Below are 16,544 nucleotides of genomic sequence, written 5' to 3'. Positions count from 1 at the left end.
TCATCATTATTCTTTAGATGGTAGATATTTCTAATGTTGATCCTCGGTAGCAATGGGGGTTGTTTACGACAATAATTGATGATGGTCATGAGCCGTGATGACTGGAAAATGCAAGAGAGCACCCTTTAGTTTTCTCTATTCGTCCTCTCTCTCATGTGGAGAATGATTCCATTTATAATTTTTTTGGATTAGCATTTTAATAATTTGAGCCAGAATCCAAAAAACTTCATCGTATGACCCATATTTTGAATTCCTTAATCATGAAGTGTTTATTCAACATTTAAGTGTCTTAATAATATCAAAATTGAGTGATTTGATCTCATTGGATTCGTCTCGTCAAACTACTCGATTTGACTATAAGCATGTCTAATCTAAAAATCATTTGGTCATCCACGTAACGCCCTGCATCTTCTAAATATGTTTTAAACCCTTGATTTGAGATTTATTTGATCTTAGATTGAATCGATTTTGATGTCATTGGATTCATATTGTCAAGACATTCAATTTGACTAGAAGTTCACTAAGATTAAAGTTCGTTTGTAACATATCAATTACTGTATTTTCAAACGTCGAATCTCTCCCAAAAAAAAAAAAAATACTGAACTTTCCAAAATGTTGCGACAAAACTATAATTTTAACTTTTTAAGAACTCCATGAAGTCAGAACTATATTTTAAGCATTCCATTCGCTTTAGAACATTTTAAATTTTTCAAAAAGGCCTGTAGGCCTATTCGGGCCCAAAATTGGGCCAGGACTAATCAGGGCCCATTTGGCCGGCTCGCCAATGTCGCCGACAGCAGCTATGAAAAGAAAAAAAAATCTTAGAATATGTCAGCCACAAAAAAAAAAATGAGGAGCTCCAAATATTATTAATAAACCTCAATAGATGCTATGCTATGAGATGAGCAAACCTAAAAATAGAGTGAAAATCTGCAATAAAAACATCCAGCATGAATGACCATTCAAATCAAAACTATACATAATACATTGAAATACGAACTTTTATTTTATCCAGTGAACGTACGCAGAGGAACGTTCGGTTTTAAGCAAAAAAAGCACCTGTACCGAGTACCGAGTACCGAGGTGTATCGAGTTTTTTCAAAAAACTCGGTACAGGCGCTTTTTTGCCTAAAACCGAAGGTTCCTCTGCGTACGTTCACTGGATATAATAAAAGTTCTTGAAATACAGATATTTTCCTATTAATTTTGAATGATTGGATTTTGAAATCACACTATAATTTCATTTGGGACAGCTTTATTACTGCTTAAAACAATAAGAAAGTCATCACAAACAAAGTCTATATTAGAAAAATCACAACAACAACAACAAGCCTTTATCCCATTATGTTGGGTCGGCTGCATGAATCATGTAAGAGTCAAATTATCATCTAAATCTAATAAAGAAAGATCATTTCTAATATTTTCTAACCAAATCTTTTTAAGTCTACATCTACCGTTTTAAACATAAGTCAATTCTAATACATCTACTTTCCTAATCGGATCATCAGAAGGCCGTCGTTTTATGTGACCAAACCATCTAAGGTGACTCTCTAATCTTATCTTCCACTGGAGCTACTTCAACCTTCTCACATATATGCTCATTTCGTATCATATCTCTAAGAGTAAAGCCACTCGTCAACTGGGAGCATCCTCATCTCTGCAACACTTAATATTATGCTTCTGTTTTAATGACCAACATTATGCACCATAAAATATTGCAGGTCTCACTAGAAAAATCACAAAACACATGAAAATTATATAACTCCCTCCCACTCTCTCTCTCTGTCTAAGAAATCAAATTACTCATCATGCATCACAACAAAGTGCTGTAAAAACTCATAATCTGCACAAGTACTAGTCATGAATAATTTACAGTAACCAAAAGTATATTACAGTCAACAATCAAGTTTCAAATCATGAAGCACATTCAAGAGCACTTTCCCACATATAAAAAGATGCATGTAGTTTCTTCTTGGATGCTCTCAAGGACTAACTATAGCAGATGCAGCAGAAACGCAACTTCTTCAAGGAACTACTCTTTAGAGGATGGCAACGCTCAAGTAATCCCCAATCTTCAAGGAAAAAAAATCAACCATATATATATTTGCTTTCATAAAAATTAATTTTTAGCACAATATTTTTTATGAAAAGCGCTTTCTATACAGTAGTTACCTGAAAGCTGAGTTCATCCAATGTCTTAGCATCATCAATTCGCCTCCCATTTCCAAAAGAGTAAGTCATTCCCACCTTTGGGCAGGAAACAAAATTAGTATCTCTATCATATGACGCATTTTTATGACCGTTAGATTTAAAATTTCAAAAGCCAAGGGAGTATATCAAACTATTCAACAACGAAAAAGGAGGATTAAGCCAACCCCAGCTTGAGTATGACTACTTAATTGAGCTTGAGCTAAGTTTTCAACTGCAAATTGACTCCTGAGTCGGCTCATTTATATTATAAAAGAAAGATGATTATATATAAAATAAGTTATACATGATCAATGGTGGATAAGAATAATATACAATGTATTCAATAAATAAGAAAAAAAAAATCCTAGGATTCTGCGCGTACATAAAATTAATATAAATTCATAAATTAATGCTTCAAAGCTCACAAACCAAAAAATTTATATACTAAAGAAAAATTAGGACATTATAAATAAAAAAATAAATATTAAGAAATATATATGTGGAAAATCAAAACAATACACTTTATGTAGCATTCAAAATGAATGAATAAAAAATGAAGACTCGTAAAATAGTTGACAAAAGACTGATAATGATGAAGATGAGCATTTTAAGCAATTATTTTATATAGGAAAAATAATCAAAATAGCCAGAAGACTTTTTATGTGTATTCATTTTAGATGAAAAATTTTCAATTGTTCAATTTAATCTTTCAACTAACCAAATCTAAATCAATTTGATCTGATGATTAACTTTGTAATTTTTTAGATGAAATTAATGGGAAACTTTTAATGAGGGCATTTTAAACATTTTAAGATCAATCTATTTAGTTTGAGCTAATATAAAGTAAAGAAGTTGATACTAAAATGTTCTAAAATACCATCATGGATAACTTCACTTAACCAATTTTAATCCAAAAAAATGACAAAGTTGGCAATATGAACAAATATATTCGAATTTGGTGAATTAAGGGACCAGATTGAACATTAGGAAAAATACAAGACTAAAATAACACATCTAAAAAGTTTAAGGGCCAACTTGATTGATTACTAATTTTATTTATCTCAATTAACTATTTTAAATGCTAACAATATATTTATAAGCTTAATTATATTTGATCATATTTTGATAGTTGACATGGTTTCAAAGTGTGTATTTTTATATTAAGCTTAAATCTCCCTTATTATACTTAAGCTGAACAATATTGACTTTTGGTTCAAATCTTTATTTTCATATAAAACCACTTGGAATGTGTTTGTTATAATTAATCAAGCATATGTTTTGGCTTGCATTAATTTTGGACTTGTAGTTATTTATTGGTCAAAGCTGTATTTTTTATTTTTTACTCAAATAAATTTTTTAATATGTCAAAGTTACTATTTTCCCTTAAATTTTTTATAGTGTCTTAATAACATATTCAAATTTCTCTAGAAAATATTTTATAAGCAAAAAAGTTCATTTCATATATTTAAAGCATCATGCAAAGTTCCATTAGATTTTTTTTTTTTAGAGGAAGTTTAGCAGGTGCTAAATTAACTTATTGGCTTTGAAAACACTCAAGTACAGGGGTTTTGGCCTCTTTCCATATGGATACATATATGAGCGTAAATGAGAAACCATTAATCCGGTGGATTTGAAAAGATTATGAACTTAATGGTTGATCATTTGGAAGAATTTCAAGGTGTTCATCAAGTAATCCTCGCATAGATGTTTTTTGTATTATCTCTTCCTCAACCTCTTGTTTATTTAATTGGTTTCAGATATTTGAATATCTTGCAATCATGTATAAAAGATTGTGTATATCTTAATTGTTAGTATTTATCTTATACAACATCAAAAAACCATGGAAGGTTTTAGACAAACATTCATCTTATAATCATGCTGAATTTGTCTTACCCATGAGAATTCTTGTAGTTCATGACATGTTGGAAACTGTCATTAAAATGAGAGCCTCACTACTGTGGGGTATTGTAGTGAAATTATAAGTTAGGGTACTTTGGCATAGATTTAGGCCAGTTGGGTATCAAATCATGTAAAAATCATCATATCTATTACTTTATAGCTAAATTTTTTTCACTTAAATATTTTAGGGCTTAATTTGAATGTTTTCAAGCTTTATGGGATGATTAGAAGGTTATGCAAACATGTCATTATGTTAGTTGAGTAATTTTTGTATTTATACACAAGATGGTCATACTCTCCCTTAACATTTTATATCCTTCTAATCATCATTGTTAACATGTGTGGGTACTCATAACTTAGATTTATGTTTGATGTGTTGCAAGAATAGTAGCTTGTGTAATTGAGTTGATCCTACATTATTATGATCACCTTCTAAATTACTAACACATGTAGCTCACTTTGTCTCAATACCATTATACATTTTATGTTTGTGCACTCGTAACTTATATCACTTACTCACAAGTTAACATGCTAATATTAACTAGATCACTTATGTTCAAGTTTTAGCATAACACATCTTGTACACTCCCCTGCAATCCCATGTGTGTTTGATTTATTTACTTGTATTTAATATGCATATTGTGTGCGGGTTGAATTGAAATTTTTTTGAAAGACATTCTAAATGTATGTCACACACTCAATTCACACACCCATCTTGATGTGCTTAGACTCAGGTATAAGAATCTTAGCTCTTGGTTTGGATTGAGACACTAGGATTCTAATAGTACATACAATGTCGGGTAGGTCTCCTATGAAAGCTATACATCTATTGAGCGGTTTGATGGAGAAATGTAGGGAGAATAAGGAGGATCTATATATGACATTTATTGATTTATTGAAAGTTTATGATATAGTTCGGAGAGAAGTGTTATAGAGAGTTTTAGAAAAGAAAGAGGTACTGCTTCTACTCAAGTTATTAAGGAAATGTATACAAGAGTTATTACTTGTGATCATACACGAGGAGGTTGGACCAAGTATTTTCCTATTTCAGTTGAATTATATCAAGGATCAGCTTTAAGCCCGTATCTTTTTACTTTAGTCATGGATGTTCTTAATACTCACTTGTAGGTGTTAATAAAACTAGAGAAGGAATTGAAGGTAAACTTAAATTATGGAGGTCAACCTTAAAGTTTAAAGGTTTTCGTTTAAGTAGATTTAAAATCAAATACATAGAGTGTAACCTTAGTAGTAATAGATCTAATGGGTGGTTTGTGACTTTGGGTGTCCAAGTCATTAATAAGAGTACACATTTTAGATATATCAGGTTTATTGCCCAGAATGATGGTGAAATAGATGTGGATATTATTAAGTATAATTCAAGCTGGATGGTTGAAGTGGAGGAATGTATTGGGTTTGTTGTGTGAAAGAAAAGTACCTCTCAAATTTAAGAGAAAATTCTATAAGATGATAGTGAGACCTACAATATTTTATGGCGCAGAATGTTAGCTATTAAAAGAGAAGCATATAATTAAGTTATGTTTTGCAGAGATGATGATGCTCGGGTGGATAAGTAGCTTTACTCTTAGAGATAGAATGCAAAATGAGCATATATGTGAAAAGGTTGGAGTAGCTCCAATAGCAAATAAAATTAGAGAGAGACACCTTAGATGGTTTGGTCACATAAAATGTCATCCTTCTGATGACCCGGTGAAGAGAGGAGATGTTTTAGATTTAGCCTATGTTAAGCGAGGTAGAGGTAGACCTTAAAAGGCTTAGATTAGAAAATATTTAAAATGATATTTTTTTATTAAATTTAAATGAGAATTTGACTCTTAACATGACACAATGGAGAAAAAGGATCCATATAGCCGAACCCACAGTGGGATAAAGGCTTAATGTTGTTGTTGATGTTGTTGGACAATTCATTGATAAACCAATATTGCTTGATTATTTGTATTTTGATCATTGGAAAATCGAATGATTATATTTGAAAACTCTATTAATCCTAATTCCTAATCAATGATATGTTATTATGAATGGCTACACATCATCTTATATATATGTGTATGATACTTATCTGGAAAAAATCTTTTGATTTGTGATATAAACATGAAATAGATCTTGCACAATTAAATGCCAAAGCTATTATATGTTTTTATTACGCAAGTTCACAAGAAATACAAATGTTTAATGCTAATTAAAAATCTCTAAAAGAAGCTTTGGATTTTCTTTGTTTTTATTTATGAATATATTAGAGTACCTATGAAGGAAAAGGAGGCAGTAAAGAAAAAAAGAAGAAAAGTTGACAAACGAAATTAATAAAATGGAATAAATTCATATTGGGCTTTTAGCTCATGTTGAAGAAGCACAGTCCACCCTCTTCTAAATATATTAAAAGACGAGCTAATTAAATTATCCTATGATAAACTATCTAGTGTTGTTGATAATTTGTTTGATGAGTATGAAAAATTAACAAGGAAATATATTCATGTCAAAAAGGAGTCATCTAACTTTGATGATATGATTCATATTTGAAAAAAAATGAAAATGAATCTATCAAGCATAATATGATTAAATGAAAATTTAAATCATGTTTCATCCTAGAAAATGACAATGAAAAACCTAGAGATGAGGTTGCTAATTTGAAATGAAAACTTGTTGATTTACCTTATTTTACTATCACTTCTACATTTGGATGCTAGTTCATCTCATAAAAAGCGTGATAACAAATTTAGAGTCTTTTATACAAGTTTTGCCCAAAATCCAATACAATTTTTATAATAGATTGTGCTTTTAGATCTTTATGCCCTACTAGTTCTCCATCTTATTCAGCAGGAGAAAACTTCATTACCAAATAAAAATTAGAGAAGGTACTCTTACCGGTCTTACAACAAAACGACCATTCTTGTCAGGGTAGACGAATGCAAATGAAAGTTTTGCATCTCTTTTCCTAGCTGCAGGAGCCACCTCTTTGACCTATCAGGTGATGACGATAAGAATCAAGATGAAAACTTTCACTTGCTAATAATAAAACCATCTGCACTGTAGAAAATAGGAAATGCCATAACAAATACAGATAGTTGCCAAATGTATACCAGATCAGTGAGCTCTCTAAGTGTAGCATCCTTCCACGTATAAATCTGGACTTCATCCTTAGGTTCCTTGCCCCTAACTGCGAAGTCCTCTTTGGGATGGTGGCCACCAACCTACTGAATCCAAAAAGCACCGAAGTTAAAGTAAACCACCTATGCAGTATCAATAGCAGAATAAAAAAACAGATGGGAAAGAAAATTCATTTAAAAATATAACTCTCATTCAAAATAAGCTTAGAATCATTCACTGATACTTGTAAACTTATTATTGAATTAAAAAAATGAAATTAGCCATGACGGAAATATTTAACAGTGCAGCGAACAAAAACTGGAAAAAAAAAGACGTTCTTCTACAAATCTAGAATATGCTAATGTCTGCCTTTAGAAAAAAAGTTTCACAACTCGGTGCTTCAATTGATGGTACCAAATCATTTATCAAGTAGACTAGTTATTTTTGAGTTGAGCATTTATAGGTATACGTATTCTCTCATGCCAAATGTTGGCTAGGCATGTATAAGTTGAAAAGAGAAGATATTTGATATGAGCTATATCATTCAAGACCAAGTTAAAGAGAAAAAACAATGGATATCATCAGGCTATCAATGGGATGTCAATGAATATCAAGTTGAATATAGAAGACTTTTGATTATTATTTTTATCTTCTCTGGAATACATGCAAAGCCTTTCTTTAAGGTTCTCTTTGTCGTGGAATGATTTCAGGTAATATTTGGGTTATAATTTTCCGGAATGACACACGTGCATATATCGAAACATATATATCTTTAGAAAACTCCAAAATTATGTCATGGCCTTTCTTGAAATGCATTATTTCGCATTTCCTGCATTATGCATAGATACCACCCTGAACTTGAACATAGTTGACCCGGTTTTAGTAAAAAAATTAATTAACTACATTATTTCTATTTTTTAAGCTAAAACTTTTTGCACATTGATTCAATTTTATTGATTCTTGCTTTTCAAGTAGTAAACATTCTTTTCAAACATATATAGTTCGCCTTATGAATCATTTACATGTGAACGGACCTTTTATCAGATTCAGACTTAGTTTGGGGCAGCTTTCTTACTACTTTTTTAAACAATTTTCTTATATAAAAATTAAAAATTTGTACTGGAAAGCTGCTTTAAGAAGCAGTTAGAAAGCCGTCCCAAACGAAGTCTCAATCTGACAAAACCCGCTTCTTAACACACAACCACTGTTTTGAACATGACTTTTTTACACCACCACAAAAGTAACGCTTCATTTATTGGAAAGTAGATCTCCAGACCTTTCGAACAATGTATTATATATCTATTACATACCAATTATACATTCTAAAATAAGCATGGCGTTTGAATTTGAATAATGAAATTCCCGCAAGGAGCCTGATCAGACCTGAGATAACACTCCAACCATTCTAAAAGGCTATTTTAAGTCTCGGGTATCTATAACATCTATATCCATCTTCGGAACATCTAACACCTTTCCAAAGGCCTAAGCTAGCACTTCATATCAAAACCATCCTTAAGCTCTCTATAACCATCCTAAAGAGTTCTAGTGCCTTTCTTGACAAATCTTCTAACCACAAAGCATTCTTTCCACTCTTTCTTTTGAGTTTTAACCACTTTCCTCTCAAAGAGAAATCAAAACATTTTAGAGATATGTGCATTTAAAGAAAGATTCATAAAGTGCTCCAAGGTTTTAAGAGATACTCTGATTGTCTAAAATGGAACTAAATTAATAAATCTCTCTAACCCTCTTCTCTCATTCTTTATTTTTCGTTATCTACTTACATTTTATTAGTATACCCTTTCTTGAAACTTTCCATTAAAAGTCCTAGATTAGCACCACAGAAAGCTTTGGTATTTTCTAGGAGGTGGATCTATGCATGATTTGTGCCAAAACATTTGAAAATTTATTGTTTCTTTTATCTTGTGATTATGTGCTTATTTTCTCTATATCCTGTTTAACAACTAAACAAAACTTTTTTTTAACCAACCGTTCATCCTCCTCTAGTGGTTGCCACTGTTGCACTACATCCCATATTTAGTATTGAAGCTTGGCTCTTAGGGATTTGACTTCAACTCATCTGAAGACTCTATCAAAACTAGTTCAACTTCATCTTATCATGAGGGTACTATATTACTTGCCTTCCATTTTTCGAAGGGAAGATTTATCTTTACTAGAAGACTCATATGTTTATATTCATTAGATCACAAGGCCTTAAGATTTAGAATATGATTAAATGAGATCATACGCCTCCTTCAAAACCTATTTAAAAATGGAGTGAGATTACAAAGCATAGAAATATTTTACATTCTAGAGCAATGAATCCTGAGTTTGTGGTTTAGAAAAAAATAAATATAATGTAGTTTCTATTTGTAAATGGCATATAAAATGTTGCAAGTTAGTGTTACTCAAGTTAGAGTACAATAATAATATGCTTGTTCACAAAATGAATTGCTCAAAATGAAACCACATAATTCTATGTTAAAAACGTTTACTAATTTTACACATTACTAATGAACTTAGTTTTCTTGGTCGGAAATTAGCTATTAAAGAAAAGATGCTCAAGGTCTTATGGAGACTACCAAGAATTTAGTACCACGTTGCTAGAAAAGCAAATAGAATCCTTGATAGCCTATGAGATGCATTTGAAAACCAAAATATATAGCTCTCAAAGTTGAAGCCAAGAAGTGTTGAGTAATTAAAGCGAGGATGCTAATGAGAAAGTTTGCATCATTAGCTTGACAAAAATGGTTGAGAAAGAAACAACAAAAGGATTGCAAGAAAACACATACACTCAAAAAAGCAATAAGATTACTCACAAGCGAAAGGACGGTCAACTTTTGAAGATATCTAATATAACAGAGGGAAGAAAAAGGGATATATTGTAAATTAAGATGAAAATGACTCTAGCTCATTTGTTTCCACAAGATTCATTTAGAATCTCATGGCATGACATCAAGAAAAAAAAAGGAAAAAACACTTCTAGATTGCATCTTCATGGTAAGTGAGTTGTCACATGGTCAAATATAAAATACACATTCTTTTAGTTAAAAAAAAAAAACTTTAGATTGCAACTCCATTTGTTGATCAATCAGAAAAATCATGTAACTTATCCAAAAGCCAATAATGTTTCATAACGAAGTGATAAGCTCACAACTTGGTGATAATTCATACATAATGCTATCCTTAGCAACTTTAAACAACTCAAAGAGAAAGAATCAATGACAAACTAGAAGAAGACAAATAAGCTTATGGATAATAGTTATTTCTTCACATAGAATTCAAGCTTATCCATACCTTGGTAAAAACTCTAAGTAGAAGAGGACAAGTCTGCAATTTCATAAGCAAAATTGTCAGCCAAAATATCATGTCGATAAATATAAATGAACAAAATAATAAATCATGTTAAACTGTAAAAAATAAAATGGGAACACAGCTACCATATAAATTCCAGATGAACATCACAGAAATTCTTGAAAGATTCACCATAAATGGCATATTATTACTAACATCACCCCACCTTCTCCACCCACCATACCCCCACCCAAAACATCACCCCGCTACTCAACTCAAGGAGGATAAATAAAAGTACTTAGTGGCTAGTACAATTAAGATTAAATAGGGAACTCAATAATATAAGAAAATTCAAGTTATACTATTAAAGGATCGTCAGACCCACAAGTTGACCAATATTGATAGGGATCCTTGAGTACACAAATTAAGGGTTCTAACCGTTGGATCTGACCTCTAGCCCTTAGATTGTAATCAATGTGCATCCTCTTCTTATTCAAGCTACCAGCCCCTCTTAGAGATTTTTTTTCATTTTTCTATAAATAACTTTGAATTATTTTCATTTTAAGCCTTTTGAATAAGTCTGCAAGTACTTACACGCTTTATACATAATCAAACAATAAAATTCAAAGTAGTTTTTTATCTACTTTTCTACTTTTTAAAATATACCAATTTGCGTAATAAACTATTTAAAGTATAATCATTGCTAACTTTAAATGCCTAGAATTATTCATGCTACTTTAGTGAGTCTTAACATTGCCAATAAAGCTTTGCAGTGAAACTTTAATATATTAACACATGTAAACATCTAAAGTAATAACTGCCCTAATCTAAACTTATTTAATGACTTGATTTAACTTTGGATTCAAACATGAAGAAAGCTACAAAAATGAGACTACTTTAAAATGGATCATACAATACATGCCAGCTATATGATTGTCACATAAAATGTTCTAAAAGCTGCAGATATCCTAATAATCAGAAGACTTCGGATACACTGCTGCTTGTATCTTTCTTCTGCTGTTTTATATATTTGAACTGTTCATACAGAATAAAACAAACTATTAAAAGAATTGCTTGTTACATTTCATCTTCTACACTCACTAGTATAACTGCCTAGTTTATGTAAACTTCTAAAGGACGTAAAAGCAAATTTCCAACCAAACTAACCAAGCAGTGATAATTCCAATTCTGCAGACGACTTCAACAATAACAAAAATAACAAAAACAAAAGGCCTAGATCGTCTGCAGCATGATATAGATTGAATTGAAGAACTGAGGATCATCCAATGTGACCTTCTTCTGCCTACTGCAATACTAATAACCAGCATCAATGTGAGTAATAAACTACAAATTCAATATTTATTTTCAAAGACTAATTTTTCCTACTTCATTAACCAGATAGACTCAGTAATTGAAATTTTAACCTGAAAAGTTAATGTTTTTTGAACTATCTGCCAACATCATTTGCTTTATAAAAACATTGCAAAACATTAATACACACTCAAAAAAAATTTTAGGAGACTAATTTTGTTCAACTTTATCATAAGCAAGGTTATCAAAATTTCCATTCTGTGCCAAGGATGAACCACTAAACTCTGCAATGTCATCTTAATTTTATTACAAACCAATTCAGGCCATTCTTCTCTATCTTACTGTGAACTAAACTTGCATCAACCTCCAAGTAATATATTTTATGGTCAGCAAGTGTGATTTTATTTTAAAAAAATGGAAGCAACCACAGAATCCCTCCCTGCAGTATGTTAGAAAAAGAATATTGTCCTGAGCATATAATAACAAAACTTCCAAATAAATTTTGCTAGTTATTTTTGAAACAATGTTCACAGATCTACCTATAAAGAAAACCAGTGCTACTTGCTTAAGGAAAATTCACCACATCTGTAAGTACCTCCCATCAGCTAGAAGATAAATGCCAAGAAAAATATTTTAGGGGGATTTACATACATACCACTTTATTTCATGTTGTTTACATATCTAACACCTAAAACTTTAATATTACATGCCTATCACCCATAGAACAAAAATAGGTCCATGTAATGAAATATTAAAATTTGTAGGGTGGTATGGGTGGTGATAATAAAATATAGGAGTGATATATTTGATATTAAAATTTTATATGGCTGATAGGAATGTAATATTAAAATATTGGGTGTTAGATATATAAATAGCATGAAATAAAGTGGTATGTATTTAAATTCTCATATTTTAGGAGTTAAGATAAAGCGATGTGGGCCCACGCAGCATCACCTACAAGTGGGAGCTCACGTAGGTGGATGTGTGTCACATTGCTCTGCCAAATCTTAACGTTGCACACACTGGTCAAGCTCAAATGAAACCCTCACATTTTGCAGTTCAGTTCAACATCAGCCCAATAACAAAGGCACAAACAGTTGCTTTTCCCAATTGGTTCACATAATCATTGAGTCGCTGCTGCTTGTTTCTCCTTTCTATCTCATTGTACTTAGTCGCTTCTCATCAATTCTCCTCTACATGCTCTCTTGTCTATTGTTTTCTTACAAGATTCTCACTAATTGTCATTAGAGGCTTCTTGACAACACTTTCCAATGTATCCTATGTAAACTTCTTACTAGTCACACTCTTAATCTCACAAACATTCTTAATTTCAAAATACTTTTTATCACTTCATTTTTCCCTATCTTTGATTTATTTTTGCTTTCAAATAACTGAAAATTATTTTCAATAATTGAATCACTGTATATGTTGAAAAAATCACTAATATGGTTTAAATTTGATTAATTAAATGGTTGTTATATGCACATAATATATGTATTTATAAAATACAAATCACAAGCAATTTCACTGGTAAAAGCGACACTTAGCTTCGTGCATTGAAATAATAACAAACTCTTACACATTGCATTGAGCTTTGAGAACACTAAGCATACATAAGATTAAATTAGTAAAGCGAGAAAAATGTAGCTAAATAGGAGAAGCGGAGCTAAGATGGGCAACCCCCACTACATGAAAAAAGTGGACATTGGTAATTGAATAATATTTTTTAATTAAAAAATGTATATCTTATACATAGCTCTATATATGACTAGCAGGACTAAAATCTATAAAAAAATGTTCAAATTTTAATTCTTATATGCCATCATATCCACAAAAAATGAACATTTTTTTCCAACAATCATGTACATGAACCCGGAGTATGATATTGGAAAAAAAAGGCTGTGACAATATATCACCTTCATCAATCTACCAATTTAATAGCAACATATTGCATTTATTATTTCTCTTTCATCCACAATTAGATTAAGTAGCTATATCATGTTTGCACCCAAATGAGCTAATGTAAATGATGTTTGCAAGAGTGCATAGGAATCACAAAGCCCGATGGAAATGATACATACTAGTTTGTTTAATTTCTCTATCAAGATAAAACATAGAATAGCATTCCTCACGTAAAGTTTAGGTGAAGAATCATCAGTTAATTTATTCAATAGTTTGTTCAATAAGTCGACAGATTACAACAACAATTTGCAAATTAAAAAAGAAAAGCTCATGAAGGTTAAAAAGTACCTTTTCACGATCAATTGGCATACCAGGACGGCGAACATGTGGTGGAGGACCTCGAGCTTGAGGTGGAGGAATGGGCCTTGCTTGCCTATTTTGTGGTTCGGCAACTTCCGCCATGTTTCGAGAATGCTGCATTTTTACAAAGCAAGCTAAATAGTGATACACATGGTAAAAATAAGAGAGAGTGAATGCTACTCATTAACTAGAAAAGACACTTACAAAAAAATATTTAAGAAACTTAATGACATGTTTATAGAATAAATATGAGAGATACTCGAGAAGAAGCAATTAACATAACTACAGAAAATCTACCACAGAATACACTTCATGTGAAGTGCAATAATAAGGATAGGGATTACAATTGCCTACTAATCCAAAATCTTTCTCACCATGTGCCCCCTTCATGACAAAGATCCTCTTCACATGTATATCCTCTCTAACACCAACATCATGACTCATGCTAAAGTAAATTCAATTTCACCAACCGACACTCAAAAGAAAGATAAGAATTGGACGCTCTTCACTCACTTGGATATTCTAATGCCACATTACCATGACATTCACACTATATCAACCCAACCACACTGACAATCTCGCTAAAGGTTGTGGCTCCATCAAAACCAATTAGAATTAACCACAAATGCTAAAATATGACTGTGATGGACAAATTTGACAAGGACTTGTTGGTTTTGCATGTACTTCAACGTAAAAGAAAATTAACAAAAGAATGGCAATTAGTCAAGGTATGAGGAAACTCTTTACCCTTTTGCATCAATTCAACAACCCTACTCACATTTCTCCTGCCATTGTTTGCCACCCCACCAATCACACATCATCAAAAAACTTCAATGAAACCTATTGATCGTGCCCTAAATTGTATGCATGGCTTTTGGTGTCTTTGATTATGGCTTACAATTTCATTGCTATCTAAAACAAAGGCAGACATGAATACTAGAAAAAAATCATTTTAAAAGGAAGATGACAATTTATTTTATAAATAGGTTCCCTTCATCAATATTTCTTAATGCTCTATCTAGGATGAATAGAAATATATAAAAAAAGGGTTAGGTTGTAGGGACACTAGTTGGAGATTCAAATCTATACTATCTATTTTAAAATTAAAAAGCAGCTTGAAATTTAGTCAAGGAGTGATCTAGGCCATTCATTATAGTTCATCCAAATAATTAATTACTACTCCAACCAATTGATTCTATAATCCAAACTAATGATTAAAATCAACCACATTTCATGATTTTAGGGATTTTTATAGAAAACACTTAAGAAGTAACAAAATGAATTTATACTTCATCCTACTTTATTATTTTACCTTCAAATTTTGATCAATAAAGCAAACTTAACACTTTATAAGTACCTTAAAAAATTTCTTTAAATAATGAAAAAACAGTTGAAGGAAAACAGATCATAGTGGAGTCGGCATGTAGAAAGAAGGGGGGTCTAAGCATAGATATGCTAGAGGAATTTAAACAATAAACGAAGATGATGCAAAAATATGATATAAGGCAAAAAATAGTTTCCTGAACGCTCTCTCACATATACCAAGCTCAAGTAGAACCAACTATTAATATATTCTTGACACAGTTACATGGTACAGATTAATTAAAAAAAAAACTTTTTTTAAAGACAGCTAATACACAGCCGTAAAAACCGGACCAAGGTTGGTAACGCCACCGATTATGATGAGGAAGATAAGTATAGACCCCGAAAAAACCATCAGTTTCAGACATTTCAAGAAAAATCGCCATCTGATTACTCTACCCAAAAAAAAAAAAATTCTTTTTGACAAAGCCGTGGTAATCTACACGAATTTGGAATGAGGAAGGGAAGATGATTAGGAATTACGAGTTACAGTCTAAGCATAGAAGCCTTGAGATACCTCGAGAAATATAAAAGAAAAGGTGAACGAGAGAGAGCCGGAAACTGCCTGAGAAGAACCTCTGCGGCTTGTGAAGAGCGGCCGATGGCCTAAGTCGGCCGAGGGTGAGAGAGAGAGTGGGGTCGCGCACTGTCGTGCTGGAGGGTGGAACCTAGGGTTTAAGGTGGTAGCTCCGGGGACCTCGTAACAGCTGGGTGACACAAAGTGAGGGAATATAACTACATATAGAGTTTAATTAGTTATGCAATATAATTTTTATATATTTAATATTAATTTACATATGAGCCTAATATGTCAATTATATTAAAATAAAAAAATATATGCATCCAAAATATATATTTTTTTAAAAAGTAATATTAATGATATTGTTATATGATTTAAATTGTTTGATTATATAAGTAAATATTAAAATTTAGGTATAAGAATTGTGTAGTATGTATGTCAATTCTCTATTTTTCAAATGAAAGGCGTTATCGGGTCGGGTCACTAACTCTGAAAAGACATAAAGCGTAAATATTAAATTAAAAAAAACGCCTAACAGATGTCGCATTTCTATTGGCGACCGAACGGAGAGATGGCTTCGGTCACCTGACCCAATAATTTGCCCAGG

General features: G+C 31.7%; 1 protein-coding gene across 3 annotated transcripts; it reads right to left on the bottom strand.

Moving 5' to 3' along the window:
- Positions 1-1,809: 1,809 nt before the first annotated feature.
- LOC110101715 (histone deacetylase complex subunit SAP18) lies at positions 1,810-16,149 on the bottom strand. 3 transcript variants are annotated; one of them, XM_020829721.2, is made up of 7 exons: positions 15,935-16,149; positions 14,044-14,169; positions 10,486-10,518; positions 7,185-7,295; positions 6,970-7,065; positions 2,173-2,247; positions 1,810-2,072 (listed from the first exon to the last, which is right to left on the bottom strand). In XM_020829721.2, exons 2-7 carry the CDS (start codon positions 14,155-14,157, stop codon positions 2,040-2,042), a joined length of 462 nt encoding a protein of 153 aa, XP_020685380.1. In that variant the 5' UTR covers positions 14,158-14,169; positions 15,935-16,149; the 3' UTR covers positions 1,810-2,039. The 3 variants fall into 3 exon arrangements, with proteins under 3 accessions (XP_020685380.1, XP_020685382.1, XP_020685383.1); XM_020829723.2 differs by having other exon boundaries at positions 15,983-16,149; XM_020829724.2 differs by having other exon boundaries at positions 15,994-16,149.
- Between the last annotated feature and the right edge of the window lie 395 nt (positions 16,150-16,544).

The sequence above is a fragment of the Dendrobium catenatum genome, unplaced genomic scaffold (genome assembly GCF_001605985.2).
Source record: "Dendrobium catenatum unplaced genomic scaffold, ASM160598v2 fragScaff_scaffold_772, whole genome shotgun sequence".
In the NCBI taxonomy this organism is placed as follows: domain Eukaryota; kingdom Viridiplantae; phylum Streptophyta; class Magnoliopsida; order Asparagales; family Orchidaceae; genus Dendrobium; species Dendrobium catenatum.
Note: the sequence above shows the minus strand (reverse complement) of the source record. Positions and strands in the feature narration are given on the sequence as shown.

Bases quoted from the DNA above. Each gene is read 5' to 3' on its own strand.
- LOC110101715 (XM_020829721.2), bottom strand. From the start codon at position 14,157: ATGGCGGAAGTTGCCGAACCACAAAATAGGCAAGCAAGGCCCATTCCT. The intron at 10,519-14,043 runs GTACTTTTTAAC...ATGAAATTGCAG, and splicing joins TGCCAATTGATCGTGAAAAG to ACTTGTCCTCTTCTACTTAG. The intron at 7,296-10,485 runs GTATGGATAAGC...TGGATTCAGTAG, and splicing joins TACTTAGAGTTTTTACCAAG to GTTGGTGGCCACCATCCCAA.